Below are 17,535 nucleotides of genomic sequence, written 5' to 3' on the forward strand. Positions count from 1 at the left end.
TCAGCAAACATCTCTGAATGTTCCAACTTCTCTGGAATCATGGGCCTTTGCAGATTCTAGTACCAAACCCTAGCCTGGTGAATGTGTTAATTTTTCTAGCCTGAGCTCAGTGGCAGGGTTGGCAACCTTGCTGCCCACAAGCTGGCATGCTCCTCCCTGCAGGATCCCTCAACCAGAATTTTCTTCCATCTTAGCACTCAGCACTTTGTATCTCTGTGTCTTCCCTGCCAACCTGATATTCTGTGAAAGCAGGAACCACTAGGTCTAAACTGCTTGTCTAGCACTGAGCTTGACACACGGTAGACATCATGTTTTTGAATGAATGAGTGTTCACAGTCCCTGGGAAACCTTTAAACACTGAGCAGTACTATCCGCCAGAATAGCTTTCTTTCCCATAAAAAATCCCCCCAGGGGTGCCCAACTGGGTCAGTCGGTAAAGCAGGCTACTTTTGATCTCGCAGTCCTGAGTTCAAGTCCCACATTAGGTGTAGAGCTTACTTTAAAAAAAAAAAAAAAATCCCCACAGGGGCACCCAGGTGGCTCAGTCGGTTAAGAGTCCAACTTCAGCTCAGGTCATAATCTCATGGTTCATGAGTTTGAGCCCCATGGCAGGCTCTATGCTGACAGCTAAGAGCCTGGAACCTGCTTCAGATTCTGTGTCTCCGTCTCTCTCTGCCTCTCCTCCGCTCACACTTGGTGTGTATTTCTCTCAAAAATAAATAAAACATTAAATAATAATAATAATAATAATAAATTTAAATAAATAAATAAATAAATAATCCCCACAAATACCCGCTCAAATTTATATCCCCATAGTTAGCAAGAAGGGGGACTACACTCCCTGATAGTTCAATAGACACATGGCTTAATCCTCCACCCTATCCCAAAGCTTCTCCTGAAGACAGAAAGGATGACTTACATGAAGTTTACTCTTAGTCATGGAGGAATCAGCTCCCCAGACCTGAGAGAACTGGAGGATGGAAGTGGACATCCAAGGAAAACACTGGTGACTTTCCCAACTTCATTCCCCAATCAAAGAGGACAGTTTCTGGTTTGCCAGTGGCAAGTTTATTACATGATTAAAGTTCAAATAAAAAAATAATAACAAAATCTTGGCAGGGAAGCTAGAGCCAGAGTATGGGAATGCTGTTTCCCTGTCCCCAGCCTCCCTGGCCAAGCCCAGCTCCATTAACTCAGCTTGACTCGATCAAATTCCTCATCAAGACTTGCATCTGTGCCCTGGACATCTCTGCTGCTCCCACTGGAGACTGAATCTTGGGCCCCGGGCACTGGGGCTTTGGTGAGGGCCCCATACACACCCATGGCCTAAAAAAAGGGACAGAGAGAACCATGAGGACACATGGCAGAAGGCATAGCCCAACCCACCAATAGCTAAAAAGAAAGTGGGGCTGGGGCCAATAAACTTATTTTTCCTTTCTATCTCTCTTGCAAGACTCAAGCTGTAGAGTCGATTCTAGGAATCGTAAAAACTATCAGAGCAGGGTTACCCTCAGAATATTGGTACAGATATATCTGCCCCCAAAAAAAGATGTCTCAAGAGCTCCCCTATCTCCAGGGGTGAGGGAGGTGTCTCATTCTTAGAAACTTATTCTCTACAGAGACTAACAGAAGGTCTAGGGCTCAGGCTACTCTGAAGGCCTCTATGGTGTCTAAGTTGTGATGGTGGTGACAGGGGTCTCAGTTTCTGGCATTGGTGTCCTGTGCTAGGTCCTCAGGGTACTCTAACCTGAGCCACCATACTGGTGACATCGCCAGGGTTGGAGGGCAGCAGGATAGTGTTGGAGTCCTTGGCCAGTTTGGAGAACGCACTGACATACTGCTCAGCCACAGTCAGCGAGGCTGCTGCATCTCCATTCTGTGGCCACAGAAAAAATCAAAGATCACAGTCTTGGAGAAGGAGGTGGGTGGGTAGGTGGAGGGGAGGGGAGTAAAGAGTAGTCAGGTTCCTGGAAAGAGAATCAGATCACAATACAGATCACAATACAAGAGATCATGTAATCTGGCTCAGCGGAACCCACAAAGGCAGGAACTTCTCCCAAGAGTAGATGAGAAAACCTCTTCCAGTGTCAATTCTTGTCTCCCACCCCACCCAGGGCCTCTCACATGTTGTGTCAGAGCTGCAGCCAGGATCCGAATAGCTTCAGCCTTAGCCTTGGCCTTGGCCAGAACTGCACTGGCCTCTCCTGGAAGAAAAGAGATAGAGCTTTACTCATGAAGTCAGGGTACCTCAAAGCTCCTGTCCCAGTACCAACCCTCAAAAACCCAAGCCCTCTCCTCCCTCAGCCTCTACCCTCTGCAGACCTGCTGCCTGATTTATTTGTTCAGCCTTTTCTGCCTCGGAGGCCAGGATCTGTGCCTGCTTCTTCCCCTCTGCCACGTTGATGGCTGACTCTCGGGTCCCCTCAGACTCTAGAACTGTGGCCCGTTTCCGCCTCTCTGCCTCCACCTAGAAACCCCCAATGACCCCCATCAACAAAAACCCAGAGTAAATTCTTACACAGACCTGCAATTGTACCCATCATGATAGGGAAGGGAGTCCAAGTCCCCATGAGACTGGAGCATCCTGAAGTCCTCTTCCCCGCCCCTCCCTGGCCCCCACCTGCATCTGCATGGACTCTTTCACCCGGGGTGGCACGTGGATATCCTTGATCTCATAACGGAGGCAGCGAATGCCCCAGCAATCAGCAGCCTGATTGATGGCATCCACAATGCTAGCATTCAGGGACTCCCGCTCCTGGAGAAAGAGAGGTACAAATTCCATGGCTTCAACACACTCATCAGGGATCTAAGCTGAGAAGTGCCACTGACTGATCTTGACTCCCACAAAGGACGGAGAGTGTGAGGGAAGCATCTTCAAACAGTAACTCTGGCTCAGACCCCTTACCCGGAAGACTTTGTCCAGAGAGAGTTTGCCAAGCTCTGATCTCATGGTCGTCTGAGCTAGCTGTGTGACAGCATACTCAGGGTCCTCCACACCATAGCTTGCCTGAAAAGGGCATGGAAAGTGTAAGAAGCTCGAATGCAGGATTTTAGTGGGAAAAGCAACTTAGGAGCTGAATAAACCAAGGAGAAGATACCTTGTATGGGTCCATGATACGTAGATAAAGGACTCCATCGATTTGCAGAGTTACATTGTCTACAGGTACAGGAGCAGGAGAGAAAAGGAGGAAAATCAGGCCTCCAATTTCCACTCAGCTCTTTCTCATGAGCTCTGCATCTCCTGCAACTACATCCTAACGGTCTCAGGGCACCCGTGTCACCCTGCACCCCTCACCGAGAGTCACAGCCGACTGCTCAGGCACGTTGATGACAATTTCCTTGAGACTCTGCACGTATCGGATCCGGTCTAACACAGGGATGAGGATGTTCAAGCCCTGGGAAGAGGAGTCATGGGTCCTCAGAAGGATGGGGGTTGTAGGGTTGAGATCCAAGCTAGGCCTGGAGTGGGTATGGAATGAACATATGGAACATTCCAAGTAAAGCAGAAAGCTGGGCGTGTCAATAGTAGGGAAGTCCAAAAAGATGGGAATACAAGGCGGGACATCTGAACAAAGGGGACAATCAAGAGAATGGGAGCCAGCAGAGTAGCAGACAACAAGAGCTGAGGGGGTAGATAGGGGAGATACCCAAGAATGGGGCTTGTGTAGGGGCGCCTGGGTGGCGCAGTCGGTTGGGCGTCCGACTTCAGCCAGGTCACGATCTCACGGTCTGTGAGTTCGAGCCCTGCGTCAGGCTCTGGGCTGATGGCTCGGAGCCTGGAGCCTGTTTCCGATTCTGTGTCTCCCTCTCTCTCTGCCCCTCCCCCGTTCATGTTCTGTCTCTCTCTGTCCCAAAAATAAATAAAAAACGTTGAAAAAAAAAAAATTTTAAAAGAATGGGGCTTGTGTAATGCTAGAGCAACACCCAAAGGTGGTAACATGGGTTCAGCAGCCTGGGCCCTGCCAGGTCTGGCCAGGGGAGCTGAAAGCCAAAAGTGGGCGCAGGCTCCAATGAGATCCCACCCCATCCGCCCATATCGTGAGGGAATTCGGCATCAGGGTGGCCCTGAGTGGGCAGAAGAGGTTCTCACAGGCTCCAGGATCCGGTGGAATCGGCCCATTCGCTCTACCACCCAGGCCTCTTGCTGCGGCACAAACAGTACCACGGTGTTTCGGGGCAATCCAGAGGAGGCGCGACGCGGAGCACGGCCAGAAGCCTGCACGGAGCCCTATCGAGAAGACGAGGATTAGCAGAGACCCCAGCCGGCGGGCCACATCGCCCTTCTCGGCGCCTGTCCAGAGAGCATCTCCTTAAACCGCGACCCTAAAGGGTCCTCGGAGAGGAACTCACGTGGGTACTGTGACCTCTGACCCTAGTTCTCTCCCCAAACTTAGAATTCTGCTCCTTCCCAGGTAAGGATCCAGGTGATCTCTGGCAGGACCCTTGGAGAACGTTCCCTCGCACTCACCCTCAGCAAAAGGGCCCCAGTGCCCCGCGCAGCGCGCGCCAGCATTTCCCACGAACACAGGACCTCCGGAACCAACGAGACGGTGAGCAGAGAGGTCACTCTAGAAAACCGGACCTGAGCCTTTCCTCCTGTATTTCCACTCCCCCAGACGTACTTCCGGCCGTCTCCGTTCTCCCGCCCCCCCACCCCAACGTCAGCCAATCAGCTTTACTTGAACAGAAGCGTGTATCAAGTTGTTCCCTGGGATTTGTAGACCAGCTAGAGAAGGCACAAGGCTGAAACATGTTCTGGTTCTCTTTGATCAAGCTCAAGATCCTGGACATGGTGACCATGGAGTCTATTTTCCGCGTGCAAGTGTCCCAGAAACACCTCCCACCAAGTTCTTTACCTCCACCCGAGACTCAGTTTACCCTTCTGAGCGTATAAACGGCTTCGTCACCATAGCGACCAAGGGATTGGCGCTCTATGCCATGGTTGCCATAGTGACATTGTCAGGTAGTCCTGCTGTGTTGTACCCAGCCCTCCCACTGGGGACTGACCCCATTCCCGTTGCCATGGTGATTGGGCCTAACATTGCCTGGTGATTGGATTGAGATTTCCCCCTCCCCTCTTCTCCCCAGGCACCGTAGCTTTTTCTACCTCTTCCTAGTCAGTCTATCAGGCCTGGTCCACTTACAGAGTCCAGCACATAGCCCCTACATTCAGGCTTCTCTGGATCATGTCACTCTGCACACATCCCTGATGTCTGGCACATCTTTTAAGAGACTTGCAGAATCACCCCCATTTTACATTTCAGGGCACTTAAGTTCAGAGGTGCTAAAATCGGTAACAATAGAACTAGTTTGGGTATGTAGATCCACATTCAGAGAGCTCAGCTTTTATGGCTGAACCTTTCTCACCACCCCACCCCACCCCATTATCTGAAAAGAGCAAGACCAGATCCTAAGAATCATTAGGGCCTTGCCTAAGACCTCATGGCCTCAGACCTCAGGCCCGTCTGGGAGAAAGGGCAGAGTCTGAGCTCCAGTTAGACCCTCCATCCCCATTCCCATATTCTCCCCAACAGAAAAAGTAGGGTTTAGCTCAAGTTTCCAAACAAGAATTTATTCTTTCTTTATTGTTGTTGTTTCCTGAAAAAAAGTACCAGGTACAATTTTTTCATTTCTTTTTTCTTTCTTCTTTCTTTTTTTCTTTCTTTTTCTTTTCTTTTCTTTTTTTTTTTTTTTTGTTCAAGTTTCAAGCAATTGCTTGTTCCCCTCAGCCAGCCCCAGGAGTCAGGACTAAGGCTGGGTCAGAGTCTGGTGTGGGGAATGGGGTAGTTGGGAAATCACATGACTGAGTTTGAGGGGTGCCCCTCATCCCAGCTGAGGTAGGTGGGTCAGAGTCTGGTCAGGTGAGAGGAGGCACCCCAGTCCTTGGCCCTGACTCTGCCCCCAGAACACCTTCCTCAGTCAGGACCCCAAAGCAAGGAGACACAGGCAGGAGGAGAGAGACAACTGGAGTCTGGAGTCTTAGATCAGGCATGGTTAACCTCTGTGTGTGTGCATGCATGCAAGCTCTCTTTCTCACACACACCACATAAATAAAAGCTTGTATGTGTGTGCGTGTGTGCGCGGACACGTGGACACACACACACACACACACACAAGTTGGCTTTCAGAGAGGGGTCAGAGGGTAGGGGAAGTGAAAGGTATAGGGAAGGTATAGGGAAGGACAGGAGAAGCTGAGTCTTTGGCTAGGGACTCAGTCCTTCTGGGATAATCTCTCTGCCCTCAGCTGAGAAAGAACAGTTCTCCCCCAACCCCCACATCAGCTTCTTCAACTCCTGAGCTTGGAGCAATATCTGAGAGTGGGAAAGGATGAGGGGCAATGCCAATTATCAGGTTTGGGAGGTTACCAAGGCAATCCAATTTGAATAAATTATAAATTAAAAATAAATAAAATAATAAGTGGCCCCTGCCCAGGACAGGGAGGCAACGCTGGCATGACTTGCCTGGGAACTTTAGACAACCTCAGGGTAACTCCTTGTCTCCCCACTACCTAAGTTGGCCTGGGAAATCCAAGGGAGTGGGAGGCACATGGAGTACCCAGAGTAGAGCAGAGTGTGGTAAGGATCAGAGGCTTTAAACACCCAAATAATCGATTTGGGCATGAGCATGGTGAGGGCTTTAATTCAAGCCTAAAGGGTCTTTTGCCACCTTTCCACGTATTTGCTCTGTCCAGGATGGAGCAGGATGGGTAGGTACTTGGCCCACATGGGTTCAGGGCACTGGCAATCAGGGCAAAGGTGAATAACGTGGATTGTGAGGGGACTCAGTCACTGCCTGCAGTTCGTAGGGGAGCCCTGTGTCCAGTTCCAGGCTCCGGCGGGAAAAAAGCAGGCGGATGTCTCCATGCAGGCTTAAGCGGCCTGAGCGGGAGCTCCGGAACCTGGGGGACAACAGGGTGATCAAAGAAAGAATCCAGATAGTAGATAAGCCAGATAACCTGGGGTGGGGAAAATCCTTTCCCTGGGCCTCCCCAGCTGCCCCCGGGCCCTGTCCTCACCTGAGGTGCAGCAAGTAGCAGAGGAGGCGGCAGGTGGGGCTAGCATTTCCCTCCTCACCCACAGGCACCAAAAAGAGGCGATGGCGCAGGAAGGTCATGTGGGCAGCAGGCATGTCCGAGAAGTCAAAGGTCACAAGGAACATCTTCACCACAGTCTGGTTGGGGTTAAATAAGGTCTGGGGGCAGGACAGGCAAAGTTGGTAGGGCCTAGGGGCTGTTCTCCTCTCCCCACTCCCACTGCCCCTCAGGGGAAACTTACCACTTGGATGGTGCCCATCTTGGGCACGCTGTAACCCTTCCTCCCCAGGGGATTCAGGTCCACGACACCCTAGGAAGGTCATGGAGCCATCAGCTAAGATGGGGTCTAGGAGAGCTTTGAATACTCATCCATCTCCATAATCTCTCACTCTGGGCCTAGCCCTTGCCCCACACTAGAGTTCTCCCCACCAGGCTCTGAACTCTCTCCTAGGTGAGAACACCTAAAGAATCCTTCCTGCTATCCATCCCTCACCCTCCTCACAAGCTAACTTTGGGTTGAGGTCAGGTCATACCAGGAAGGGAGCCGGGGCATTTTGCTCAGAAACATCAAAGAAGGTGACAGTGACAGGCAGGGTGACATGCTGGGGGCAGTAGGACCCACTAGCTCCAATCTCTGCCGTAAAGCCCTCAATGTGGCCAGATGGTGCAAAGCGTCCTCGCAGCAATGATTCCTGGGGTTGAGATGGGGAAAGCATATTATGAGACAGATATCAGCTATTTTCCTTACCCATCCAGGCCACACTCTACCATCTCACTTTCCCCAAGGCCCCCAATCACAGAATCCAAGGGGAACTACCTCAAAGTTGCCAAGCAGGGTACGGCTGACAGCAGGGGTAGGAACAGGGGAGGCACTGGGGGGGCTCAGCAGGCCTGGCCCCTTCCGGAGGCTTCGAAGGGAGCTCCTGGTAGGGGAGGGACACACAGTACATTGGCTTGAAGTATTCTGGTATGCTTACTCATGTCCTTGGGCTCACCCTTTGCCACCATCTAGGGCTCCTGCCCTGGGTTCCCCTACCCTGCAGTCAGAAAAAGGATTATAGACTTTTGCCCCACTTGCAGGGATAGAGCAGAGGGAGAAGCTGATCACTTACAGCTTCAGGCGACGGGCACCTTTCAGCCTCCGCCCCATGGGACTGCAGTCTGTTGGGTCCTATGGAGAGGAAAGATTACAGAAAAAGATTGGGTGGAGGTCAGGCATGTTTGGAAGCAGGACCTCATTACAAGCTCTCAAAGGAACATCTGGACCCCCCTCCCCCCCCCACTCCTCAGGCCTTCACCTTTTCCCACACACATATCTACTTAAGAATAGACCATCCCCTTCTCCTGGATTACCAGCACAGGCTCCTTGGGCCCAGGCAGCAGATGGCTCCAGAAGGGTGTGGCTTTGGCATCAGAACTGTTGGCAGCAGGAGGGTGGCCCAGGGTTCCCCGGCGCCTCCGAGGGGCTGGCCCCTCATCCTCAGAGCTGACATCCAGGGCTTCTCCAGCAGGAAGCAACCTTCGCTTGGTGGGGCAGGGGCCTGGAGGTCCAGGGCCAGGGGGTGTGTGCTCGGGACTGTGCCCATTGGCAGTGCTAGGGGACTCCCTAGGCCAAGGGCTACCCCCGTTGCCCACCCCAGCCACTGGGCTCTTACCCCCTATTTGTGCAAGACTGTGCAAATCAGTGTCAAATGTGTGCAGCTGGCCCAGAGGGGCTGGCCCTGGGGACTCCCCCAGGGACCCCTGTGCCCCTGGATCTGGGGAAGCCCAGTCTCTGGTGTGCAAACTATTGCAGGAAGCATTTGATGGGGGACAAGGGGGACTCTGGGCCCCTGAAGTCCAAGGTGAGGTGGAGCTACCTCCCTGTTCCACAACACAGAGGCCATGGTGACAGAAATGCTGGCTGGCCAGACCCAGTCCCAGCCCCAGTCCCTCTGGGCCTAGTAGCCCCACAGTAGATGGTTCTTCAGGGGGTAGTCCCTCTCTGGCCCCCAGCCCAGGGCCTCTCTTCAGCTCCCTGGTAACCTCAGTGGGTGGGGCCGGCCGTTTCAGGGCCCTGTGAGGCTCAGAGGCACCAGCTGGAGGGGAAAAGATGGATACCTGGTAGACCCCGGGGGATGTCGCCCCCCCTGCTGGGCTGTAGCCCATGAGCAGGCCACCCTGGAGGGCCCCCTGCCTGACTGCAGGCTGCGAAGGGCCAGCCTCTGGTTCTGAGGATGAAGACGGCTCCGCCTGCACGTGGCGCATGAAGCCCCCCCTTGGGTCAGGGGGGCCCCCCCACACAGCCTTTATGCTGGGCCTGGGCTGGGGGGCCTGGGGACATCTGTACAAGAGAAGAGAAGAAAAGGTGATCAGAAGAATCATTGGGTCTTCTCTCTTCCACCTGAGTTGCAGATCCTCCTCTGGCCTGAAGAGGTGACCTTGTGGGTTTCCTTGGGGTGAAGCTGTCCAAATCCCCAGATGGATTAATGGAGTATAGAGGACAATCCCAGAATTTCTGAGAGGATGGCATGTTTAGCTCAGGGTTCTCACTGGACCTGCTTCCCCTCCCTTTCCCCAGCACTCACCCCGATGAAGAGGCCTTAAGCCTAGCCGTGTGTTCCCTCTTCCTGACTGATGCCTTGCTCTCCTAGCTTGCAGTCTGGTCCATTCCCGCTGCACTGGCAAGGTGACTGCCACCATTCCGTGCAGCTCTTGGGCTCAGCTGGACCCTAAGGAAAGGAGAACAGACATTAAAAGCCAGGATCCCTGGTGCCAGTGGCAAGACTCCTGTCCAGTTGTGGGCTATCAGAGTACCCTCCAGGATATCCTTCTCCCATATGAAAAGCTCTTCAGAAACAGAAGGTGTAGTCTTGGGATCCAGAGCCCAGAGGGCAGAGCTAGGTTACCTACGGAGTCGGAGAGAGGCAGATCTAGGTTCAGCATAATAGGAGGTGAGAAGTTGTGGCAGGATCACCATTTATCAGGGCCACCAGCTAAGGGGCTTCTGCCCTGAGTGTGAGGGGGAATGCAATACCCCAAGATCCAAGAGAACTCCAATGCCAACTGAGAGATGGTCAGAGTATGAATTCAGCCCTCCTAGACAAGGTTGTATAACTCCTTCCTTAAAGTCTCTCTCCAAAAGACAAATGCTACTCCGGAGCCCTAAGGGGAGAGGTCTTGCAGAAAGTCCTACCCCAGGAGCACTCCTCACAGATACAAACCTCAGGTCAGCTCAAAGGCAGCCCTTTGGCCTTAAACACATTACCCCCGGCAGTCTGTCCCTTTAACAGGAGGCAACAAATCTAATCAAGTGGAGGGGGAGTGTAGAAGGCAATGCCAGAAGGCACTTTCCAGGACCTCCCCTCCCCCTAGGCCCTGCAAGCTAGAGATAAGGCAGTGGCAGTCAGATAGCTGGAAGCAAGTAGGACTACCTCTCCACTTAGCCACATGTTCAGCACCCAAAAACCCAAACCATTGTTTTTCTGCCAGGACTAAAGACTTTCTTTATTGACTAGTCCACCCTCAGGAGCCCATACTAGGTGAGGGGAATGCCAAATTGAAGGCCATTTTCCTTTATGGGAGGAAATACTGTCCCAGGATCAAGCTTCTCCTTTGGGCAGTAGCCTATGCTGCCTGCCATCCACCGTATCTTTTCCCCTTCAAAGAATGTCCCCTGTATACCTACCTAAGCCCTATCCTTCCTCCTTGGCTAGGCCAAATGCCATTCCCTCCAGAAAGCCTACTCTGTCCACCCTAGACCACATCTCTCTCCTGAGACTTCACCTAAGGCAGTGTCACTATCTACTACAACCCAGTGACAATTTTGCTTGTTCTTATAGGTAAGAAATCTCCTAGACAGACCAGGGGGTTCTTAAGGATAGTTCTGTTCGCTCCTCTGCCAAACTCTAAGTACAGGGAGTAAGCACATGGCAGGACTCAAAAAAGTAGAATGCAAGCCCCAGAGACTTTGGCATCAGTCCTAGCAGTGAAGAGAAAAACTCCCAGAATTAGAGAAGTAGAGAGATTACTTGTATAGGGAGAATCAGCAATAACAGAGGTGGAAATGGGGGACAGGGAGAAAGGGAGAGATTTACACACTGGGGACTGAAAAGCTCTCCTACACCAAGTTCTTATCATTGCACCCCACATTACCTTATTTCACCACGTTCTCGTGAGAAAAGGGATTGCTAGAAAATTCTGGTTCCCTGTGGTGGGTGGGGTGTCTGGGAAAGGGCAGAACTCCAATGACAGCACTGTCAGAGGGTAGGTACAACCTGTATTCATCTCTACCTTCCTTTCCTCTACTCAAGCCATACAAGTTGAGGAAGGTCCTTTTTCTTAGCACCCCACCCCTGGTCATCCAAGTTGGCCTCTGGAGCCATTGCCCTGGGGAAGGCAGGTGATGACATGATGCCCTACTTGACCCCAGAATGCCTGGCATCTGCTCATTACCCCAGAGCCCTCTCAGTTCCTGACTTGTCAATGAGAAGCTCTAAGACGCACTTCCCTGCCACCCAGCCTGTCTGGCTCTAGACCATGGCTTCGAGCTGACTCATGGGGCAGGACTGTGGAAGAGGGGGGCAGGGTAGGCCAAACCTCACTCTCTGTGCAGGGGGTGGGCAGCAGCTGGCATCAAACAGCTGTGCCAGGCTATGGCTGGCAAGGACTACAGTTCCCAACATTCCCAAGGAGCAAGGCCAGCAAAAACACCAAATCCCAGAATACCATGGGTTCTGTACCTCAGACACCTGCTAGGCCTGGGAGGTGGGGCAGGTGGGTATTGGTACAGGTACAACTCCCAGACTCACTCTCCCCTTTCCTTCAGTATTAAAGGTATCTATTTCTACACTGATCTAGGAGGGTGGCAGGAAGGAGAATTCCTCTCCATGTGCTTTCTACCCTCATCCTGTTCAGAGAGAACTGCCAGCTACTCCACATTTTGTTCCTATACATGTCCACACAAACTAGCGGAGCTACTCCCATGGACCACCACTATGGGTAGGAAGGTCAACCTCTGGTCTCTAACCCACCCCTTGACTGCTGACCTAAAGCCCTCTACCCTTAATGGAGAGACCAGATGTCAGCACCTCCTCCAAACTGAGTCCAGCAGACTCACCCCTTCCGCTGGACTCCTTGTTCTGGATGATGCCCCCAACCCCTACTTAGTCTCCCAGGTCCATTCTCACCCCTCTCCTCCCCAGAGCCTGGGGCAGGCCCCATTCCATACTGGAGCTTCGGAGATTTGCTCTTTCCCCCTAGCACACACTCACCCCGCTCTTAAATTGGCTCCGCCGCGGCGGCCGCTGCTCCGGGCCCTTCCGTCCCGTCCCGGTCCCTCCCCTCGAATCCCGGGTCCTCCCCGCCACGGGCCCCCAACCCAGACAAAGGGTGGCTCACGCAGAGCCCTGCTTTGCTAGGCTGTTCTCTGTTCAGCTTCGTGTGCAACACTAGCGGGACCTGGCGCCCGCAGCCCCCCAGCCGCTGCCGCACCCCTCCCCGCGACTGTCCCTCCCCGTGGCCGCCCCGGCTCAGTGCTGTCGACTCCGCTGCCCCTCTGACTCACAGGCCATTTCCTACCAGCTGATGGGGCCGCCCGCCCCGCCCAGCGCCCCAACACCCCCGCCGCGGCGGCCGTGGCCGCCACGCCCCCCTAAGACCACGCCCTCCGCGGGCAGCGACCATATTCATTGGCCCATAGGAGTCCAGCCTCTCCACGACCTCAAGTGTGAGGCACGCCCCCTCCAAGAGACACACGCCCATTGGCCCACAAGGGGGCAGGCCTACCCGTGTCGCCCCGCCCATCTCCTTAACCCCTCAATTGCAGGAATCCAAAGGATCTCCCTGCCCTGCCAATTTAACCCTTTCAAAGGTGTGGCCTCCCACTGCTCACCTCCGCCCTTCCTCTTCCGAAGGTGTTTAATAGGACGCCCTGGGGCTTTCAAAGACAAAGTTCCACAATCTCCAAAATCAGCCTGCTCTTCCCTCACCAGACCCCAAATATCCCCACTCTCATTCATCTCTCCCTTTCTTGCAAACCTGAGCTTCAAACACCAGAGTACTGCTTAAGTCTAGAAAGCTTCCTTCATGCCAGAGCAGATGAAAAAGTTCTGAAGTGGGATCTTATCTCCTTCCATTGAGAAATGGTATTCTTCCTTCTCTTACTTTTTATTAATTTTCTTTTGCCTTCTTTAGAGGGACCTCAAGAATTCCAGAGATAGGGATACATTTTAATTCAGGGACCTAAACATCCTTTTTTGTGTCTCTGAACGACCATTCTGAGATCAGGCTGCTTCATTCTTTCTACAGTATTCTTTCTATTCATAGGAGACGAGCACCCAGGGGAAGTGGGATAGAAAGGCTTCTGCCATGAGTGGGGGGGATGTGCCCAACTCTTGTGATGGAGCTCCCTCCCATGACTCACAGCTCCCTCGAAACTCCCCACCCTCCCCCTGAGTCACTGGGCTCTAGGCTGGGCCCAGAAACAGCCAAACTAAGTGGCAGCAGAACCAGCATTCCTAATTCTTTAAATGACCTATTCTTTAAATGACAAGGATGGAAACCTCTATAAGGAGTAAGCATTAAAAGATGCTCTTTACAGGGGCTGCTTTAGGGGTAAGCTAAGAAAATAGGTACCTTTTCCTCTGAACTTGTTGACAAGTTAGTTTCCATACTTAGGAAGCTTTTTCTGTCAGTCTTCCACAGAAGCAAGGAAATACCAGAGTTAAAAGAGGGACGACTCAAACCAAAGCCTGGAGTATTGGCGTAGGCCAGGGCAGGTTGCCAATTATGCCTCTAGAAGGGGAGTCCATTCTTCCATAGTTCAGAGGCTACAGAAGGCCTAAGGTCCTTGTTTCTACCTTGCCTGTGCTGTAGGCCCCAAGGGCCCTGAGGTTGTCACTGGATAGTAAAAAAAAAAAAAAAAAAAAAAAAAAGGCTCCCTTTTCCCTACTTCCTCCTTGTGCACTAGGTTCAGGAAGGACAAGTAAGAGGGGCGCTTGGGTGGCTCAATCTGTTGAGTGGGCTCTGTGCTAACAGCTCAGAGCCTGGAACCTGCTTTGGATTCTGTGTCTCCCTCTTTCTCTGCCCTTCTGCCATTCATGCTCTCTCTCTCTCTCAAAAATAAATAAACATAAAGAAAAATTTAAAAAAAAAAAAAAAAAAGGAAGGACAAGTAAGTAACCCTTCCTCTAGGCTCCCTTCTTCTCACCTCAGACCAGGGAGAAAAACCCTGAAAAAGAATCCATTTCCATTTGCCGTGGACTGATTTATTTGTTGGTTCCCTAATGCTAAGGAATAGGATTCAGGAAATTCTCAAAATTCTGAACAAAATTGCAAAAAGCAAGAGCTTACTTCCTTTAGTAAAAACTTACTAGGAAGAGAAATAGACACAGAACACTACAGGAAAGTGATAGTCCCTTGATGACCCCAGAGAACAGGCAGTAAGTTCTGTCTTACTGCCACTAACATAGATCCAGGCCTCAGTTACCTGCAAAGGGCGGGGGGGGGGGGGCAGTAGCTCAGTGGGAAGGATCAAAGGTGTTCTAGGCCTCCGTGTGCCCTAGGAAAGCAGCATGGTACAATCAAGAGGCCTTATCTAGCTGCTGTCCTTTATTTTTTTCATAGCAGTTATCACCAGGTGCCCCCCCCCCCCCACGCATTTCTTTCTCCTCGTTAGAATGGAAGCTATAGGAGAGAAGCAATGTTGTTTTGTTCATGCTGGTATTCCCAGAATCAACCTCAGTGCCTGGCACATAATAGCTGCTCAATAAACGTTGGCTGAAAGAAATGATGAGCCCTGGGCTGAGGGAACAGCAAACAGAAGACATAGGTCCTAATACCTGCTCTTTCACTCTGAGACCAGAGAAAGTCACAGTGTCTTTGGCTGTAAATTTTCAACCCTGTAAGATTAGAGGTTTGTATAAACTATAGTTGAGGGCTTCTACAACTCTGGCCTTATACTGCTATGATTCTAATGGCTATTGTTCACTCAAATCCATTTTCAGAGGATGGACACAAGTTTCTGAATGCCCTCCTGCTTGTATTGAAGCAGAGAAGCTATATACTCCAGCCTCAGCACAGCAAACTGATGCCCTTTCTCTTTACGCCCCACCCACTCATACAAATGCCTCAGTCCTTAGGAAGCTGGAGTGTTTGCCCTAGGCCCGCCTCTCTGAGAGACAGTCTGGGAAGCTGTGTTGCCATAGCAATCAGCTCCTCCTCAAAAGGCTTCAGCCTGCCCTCCCTTACCCACCCTACCCTACGGCTTTGTCTGGCCTCAGCACCCCCTCCCTCCCCAGCCAGTCTCTCAGCTAGGAGGAGAGTTGGCTTGGGGCCCCTTTCAGTAACACTGTCATACTCATCCAGCCACTGTGTGGAAGGCAAGCCTTTTTTCAGTCTCTCAACTAGCCCAGGGACAAATAGAACTTTGGCACTATATCAAGTCCCCTCAGGGAACCTGAGGAACTCCCAAGAGGATTAGGCCCCTAGTATCAGTTCTGACCATCAGCGTCCCGGCCAGGAGTGTGGGGAGCTATTCTCTCTTCCTCTTCCAGCTGAGGCTGGAACCTCATATCCCTTCTGGAGTTCAGCCTGCAATAGTAGTTCACCTCTCAAAACAAACATCAAAGACTCAATAATTTCCACCTTTCCCACAGAAGCCGATTTTTGAGGGTTCTAGGGTTCCCCACCCAGGAGAAGGAAAAGGGTGGGGAAAATAACTTTGTGGCCAGTGGTAAAAATGTAGCTGCCAGTCACTTGTGGGGGCTGTTGGGAGAGATCTTGGCAGTAGTGGGATGAGGTCTGGGCCTTGCAGCTGGTTACTAGGTCCTGTGGCCATTGAACACAAAGCTCCTAGACGGGCAAGTCCCAGGCCAGGCCCCAGGGCGAGGAAGGAAGTGGGAAATGAGCACACCCAGAGCAGAGGGCAGGGCAAAGTGGGGGAGGGGGAAGACAGGGACGAAGGCAGCCTTCTGGGAGGAACAGGAACTAGAGTGGGGGTTAACAGGAACACCAGCTAGGGGAAGAAACTCCAGTCTCAGCCAGCCAGATCCAAAGCAGACTGAGGAGACAGTCACAGAAGACCTAGCAGCAAGTGGGGCCTGGATCCTCCCTAAGAGTGCTCAGGCCTGAAGGTGTAATTAGGAGCCAAGGAGCCAGGAGCACTATGGACTGGTTTCTTCACCCCACTAATCCCATCATGCCATTCCTAGAACACAGTACACAAACCTCTTCCTGGAGTCTCTACAAAGCCAGGAGACTTTCTCAAAGCACTAGGGGTTCTTCCCCCCTCATTTGGGGCCTACAGCCTCTTTCCCTCACATAGTGCCCATTCTCTGCACAGTCCCTCTGTCTCTCCCACACTCTGGACCACCAGCTCTTCATCATACAGCACCTGCTTTCCCCAAAGCACTTCACATCCCCTCCCCCTCAACCATAGCCAGGCTCCAACCCTCCACATCAGACAGACTTGCCCTCTCACACTGTACCTCCAACCTCCACAAAGCACTCCCTTACAAGGGACCCTGGAGAATGCACCTGCCTACCCACACGGTGAGCCCCCAAGTCCTCCCCCAACTCTGTCTTCCTCCCCCGCAGCAGTCCTCAGATTCTCTCCTTCCTTAACGTGGCCCCCACCTCCTCATGTTTGCCCAAGCGCACCCCCATTCTTGTCCCTTCTTCCACGCGCACCCCACCCCACACCTGTAGTTCCGTGAGTCCCGTTGCACCTGAGGAGGTAGTGGGGTTGAGGCAGTTAGAGAGAGGCCCTAGCTGCAGCCTCGGCCTACAAACCTCACCCCTTCTGCCGGAGCCCCGCCCCCGCAACGCCCAGGCCCACCCCCTCCCTTGTCCCACCTCCCACCTTCTCGGGGCCCAGCCCCTTTCCTAGTTTCTTTAATTCCTCTGGCTCCTCCCCTGTAACACAGGCCCCGCCCCTCTCTAGCCCCGCCCCTTCTAGCCTTTTCTGCGTCTCCCCAGAACATCCGCCTATCCCTAGCCCCTTCCTTGGTCCCCACCCCCTTGTGGTCTCTCCGCCTTTCGCTAGGATCCGCCCTCTCTCGGATTCCAGCCTGGCAGAACCCAGGCCAGGCCCTTTTCCACCGCGAGCCCCAGTCGGTCTCAGGGACTCTCCTACCCCCACCCCTTCTCCCTCTCGCCTCACCCGGGCGCCGGCGCTCCTGCCGGATCCGCTGGCTCTGATTGGCGGCGACGGCCCCAATGGATGGCGGAGGAGACAAAGTGATGGCTGCAGGTCGCCTGAGGTCCCACCCCGGCCACGTGCGGCTTCTGTGATGACAGGTCTAGAGGGGCGGGGCCTTGGCCTGGGTGCCGGCCTAGACTGACCGGATCGGGCGGGGGGGGGGGGGTTGGGGAATCCGAGCTGGCATCAAAGCGCTAGCCTGAGGGCACTGAGCCTGATACTGGGGCTCTCCCCAAGCTTTCGCGCTGGTGTGAGCTGCCCGCGGAACTTGAGCCTTTTTGTGGTGACGTCTGGGTTTGCGCGCACATTTGCCCTAATGGGG

The 17,535-nt window shown here is 52.8% G+C and overlaps 2 protein-coding genes across 5 annotated transcripts; both read right to left on the reverse strand.

Moving 5' to 3' along the window:
• Positions 1–1,083: 1,083 nt before the first annotated feature.
• STOML2 (stomatin like 2) lies at positions 1,084–4,569 on the reverse strand. The gene is made up of 10 exons (XM_049625773.1): positions 4,469–4,569; positions 4,091–4,228; positions 3,296–3,395; positions 3,099–3,157; positions 2,906–3,007; positions 2,621–2,755; positions 2,323–2,467; positions 2,125–2,204; positions 1,748–1,876; positions 1,084–1,326 (listed from the first exon to the last, which is right to left on the reverse strand). The coding sequence occupies exons 1-10, from the start codon at positions 4,511–4,513 to the stop codon at positions 1,189–1,191; spliced, it is 1,071 nt and encodes a 356-aa protein (XP_049481730.1). The 5' UTR covers positions 4,514–4,569; the 3' UTR covers positions 1,084–1,188.
• Positions 4,570–5,556: 987 nt separating this feature from the next.
• On the reverse strand, positions 5,557–17,319 carry ATOSB (atos homolog B). 4 transcript variants are annotated; one of them, XM_049625759.1, is made up of 9 exons: positions 17,175–17,319; positions 9,601–9,744; positions 8,387–9,356; positions 8,146–8,204; positions 7,851–7,956; positions 7,567–7,725; positions 7,275–7,343; positions 7,016–7,170; positions 5,557–6,898 (listed from the first exon to the last, which is right to left on the reverse strand). In XM_049625759.1, exons 3-9 carry the CDS (start codon positions 9,278–9,280, stop codon positions 6,745–6,747), a joined length of 1,596 nt encoding a protein of 531 aa, XP_049481716.1. In that variant the 5' UTR covers positions 9,281–9,356; positions 9,601–9,744; positions 17,175–17,319; the 3' UTR covers positions 5,557–6,744. The 4 variants fall into 4 exon arrangements, with proteins under 4 accessions (XP_049481716.1, XP_049481695.1, XP_049481702.1 ...); XM_049625738.1 differs by having other exon boundaries at positions 7,016–7,191; positions 17,175–17,317; XM_049625745.1 differs by lacking the exon at positions 17,175–17,319 and adding an exon at positions 16,715–16,822 and having other exon boundaries at positions 7,016–7,191.
• Positions 17,320–17,535: the final 216 nt, after the last annotated feature.

This window comes from Panthera uncia, chromosome D4 (genome assembly GCF_023721935.1).
Source record: "Panthera uncia isolate 11264 chromosome D4, Puncia_PCG_1.0, whole genome shotgun sequence".
Taxonomy (NCBI): Eukaryota; Metazoa; Chordata; class Mammalia; order Carnivora; family Felidae; genus Panthera; species Panthera uncia.

Excerpts from the sequence above, each read along its gene's own strand:
- STOML2 (XM_049625773.1), bottom strand. The coding sequence starts at position 4,513 with ATGCTGGCGCGCGCTGCGCGGGGCACTGGGGCCCTTTTGCTGAGG. Across the intron at positions 3,008-3,098 it reads GTATCATGGACCCATACAAG|GCAAGCTATGGTGTGGAGGA; the intron begins GTATCTTCTCCT and ends TGCCCTTTTCAG. Across the intron at positions 2,468-2,620 it reads AAGAGTCCATGCAGATGCAG|GTGGAGGCAGAGAGGCGGAA; the intron begins GTGGGGGCCAGG and ends GGGGGTTTCTAG.
- ATOSB (XM_049625738.1), bottom strand. The coding sequence starts at position 9,280 with ATGCGCCACGTGCAGGCGGAGCCGTCTTCATCCTCAGAACCAGAGGCT. Across the intron at positions 7,957-8,145 it reads GGTGCCCGTCGCCTGAAGCT|GAGCTCCCTTCGAAGCCTCC; the intron begins GTAAGTGATCAG and ends CTCCCCTACCAG. Across the intron at positions 7,726-7,850 it reads CCCTGCTTGGCAACTTTGAG|GAATCATTGCTGCGAGGACG; the intron begins GTAGTTCCCCTT and ends TCTCAACCCCAG.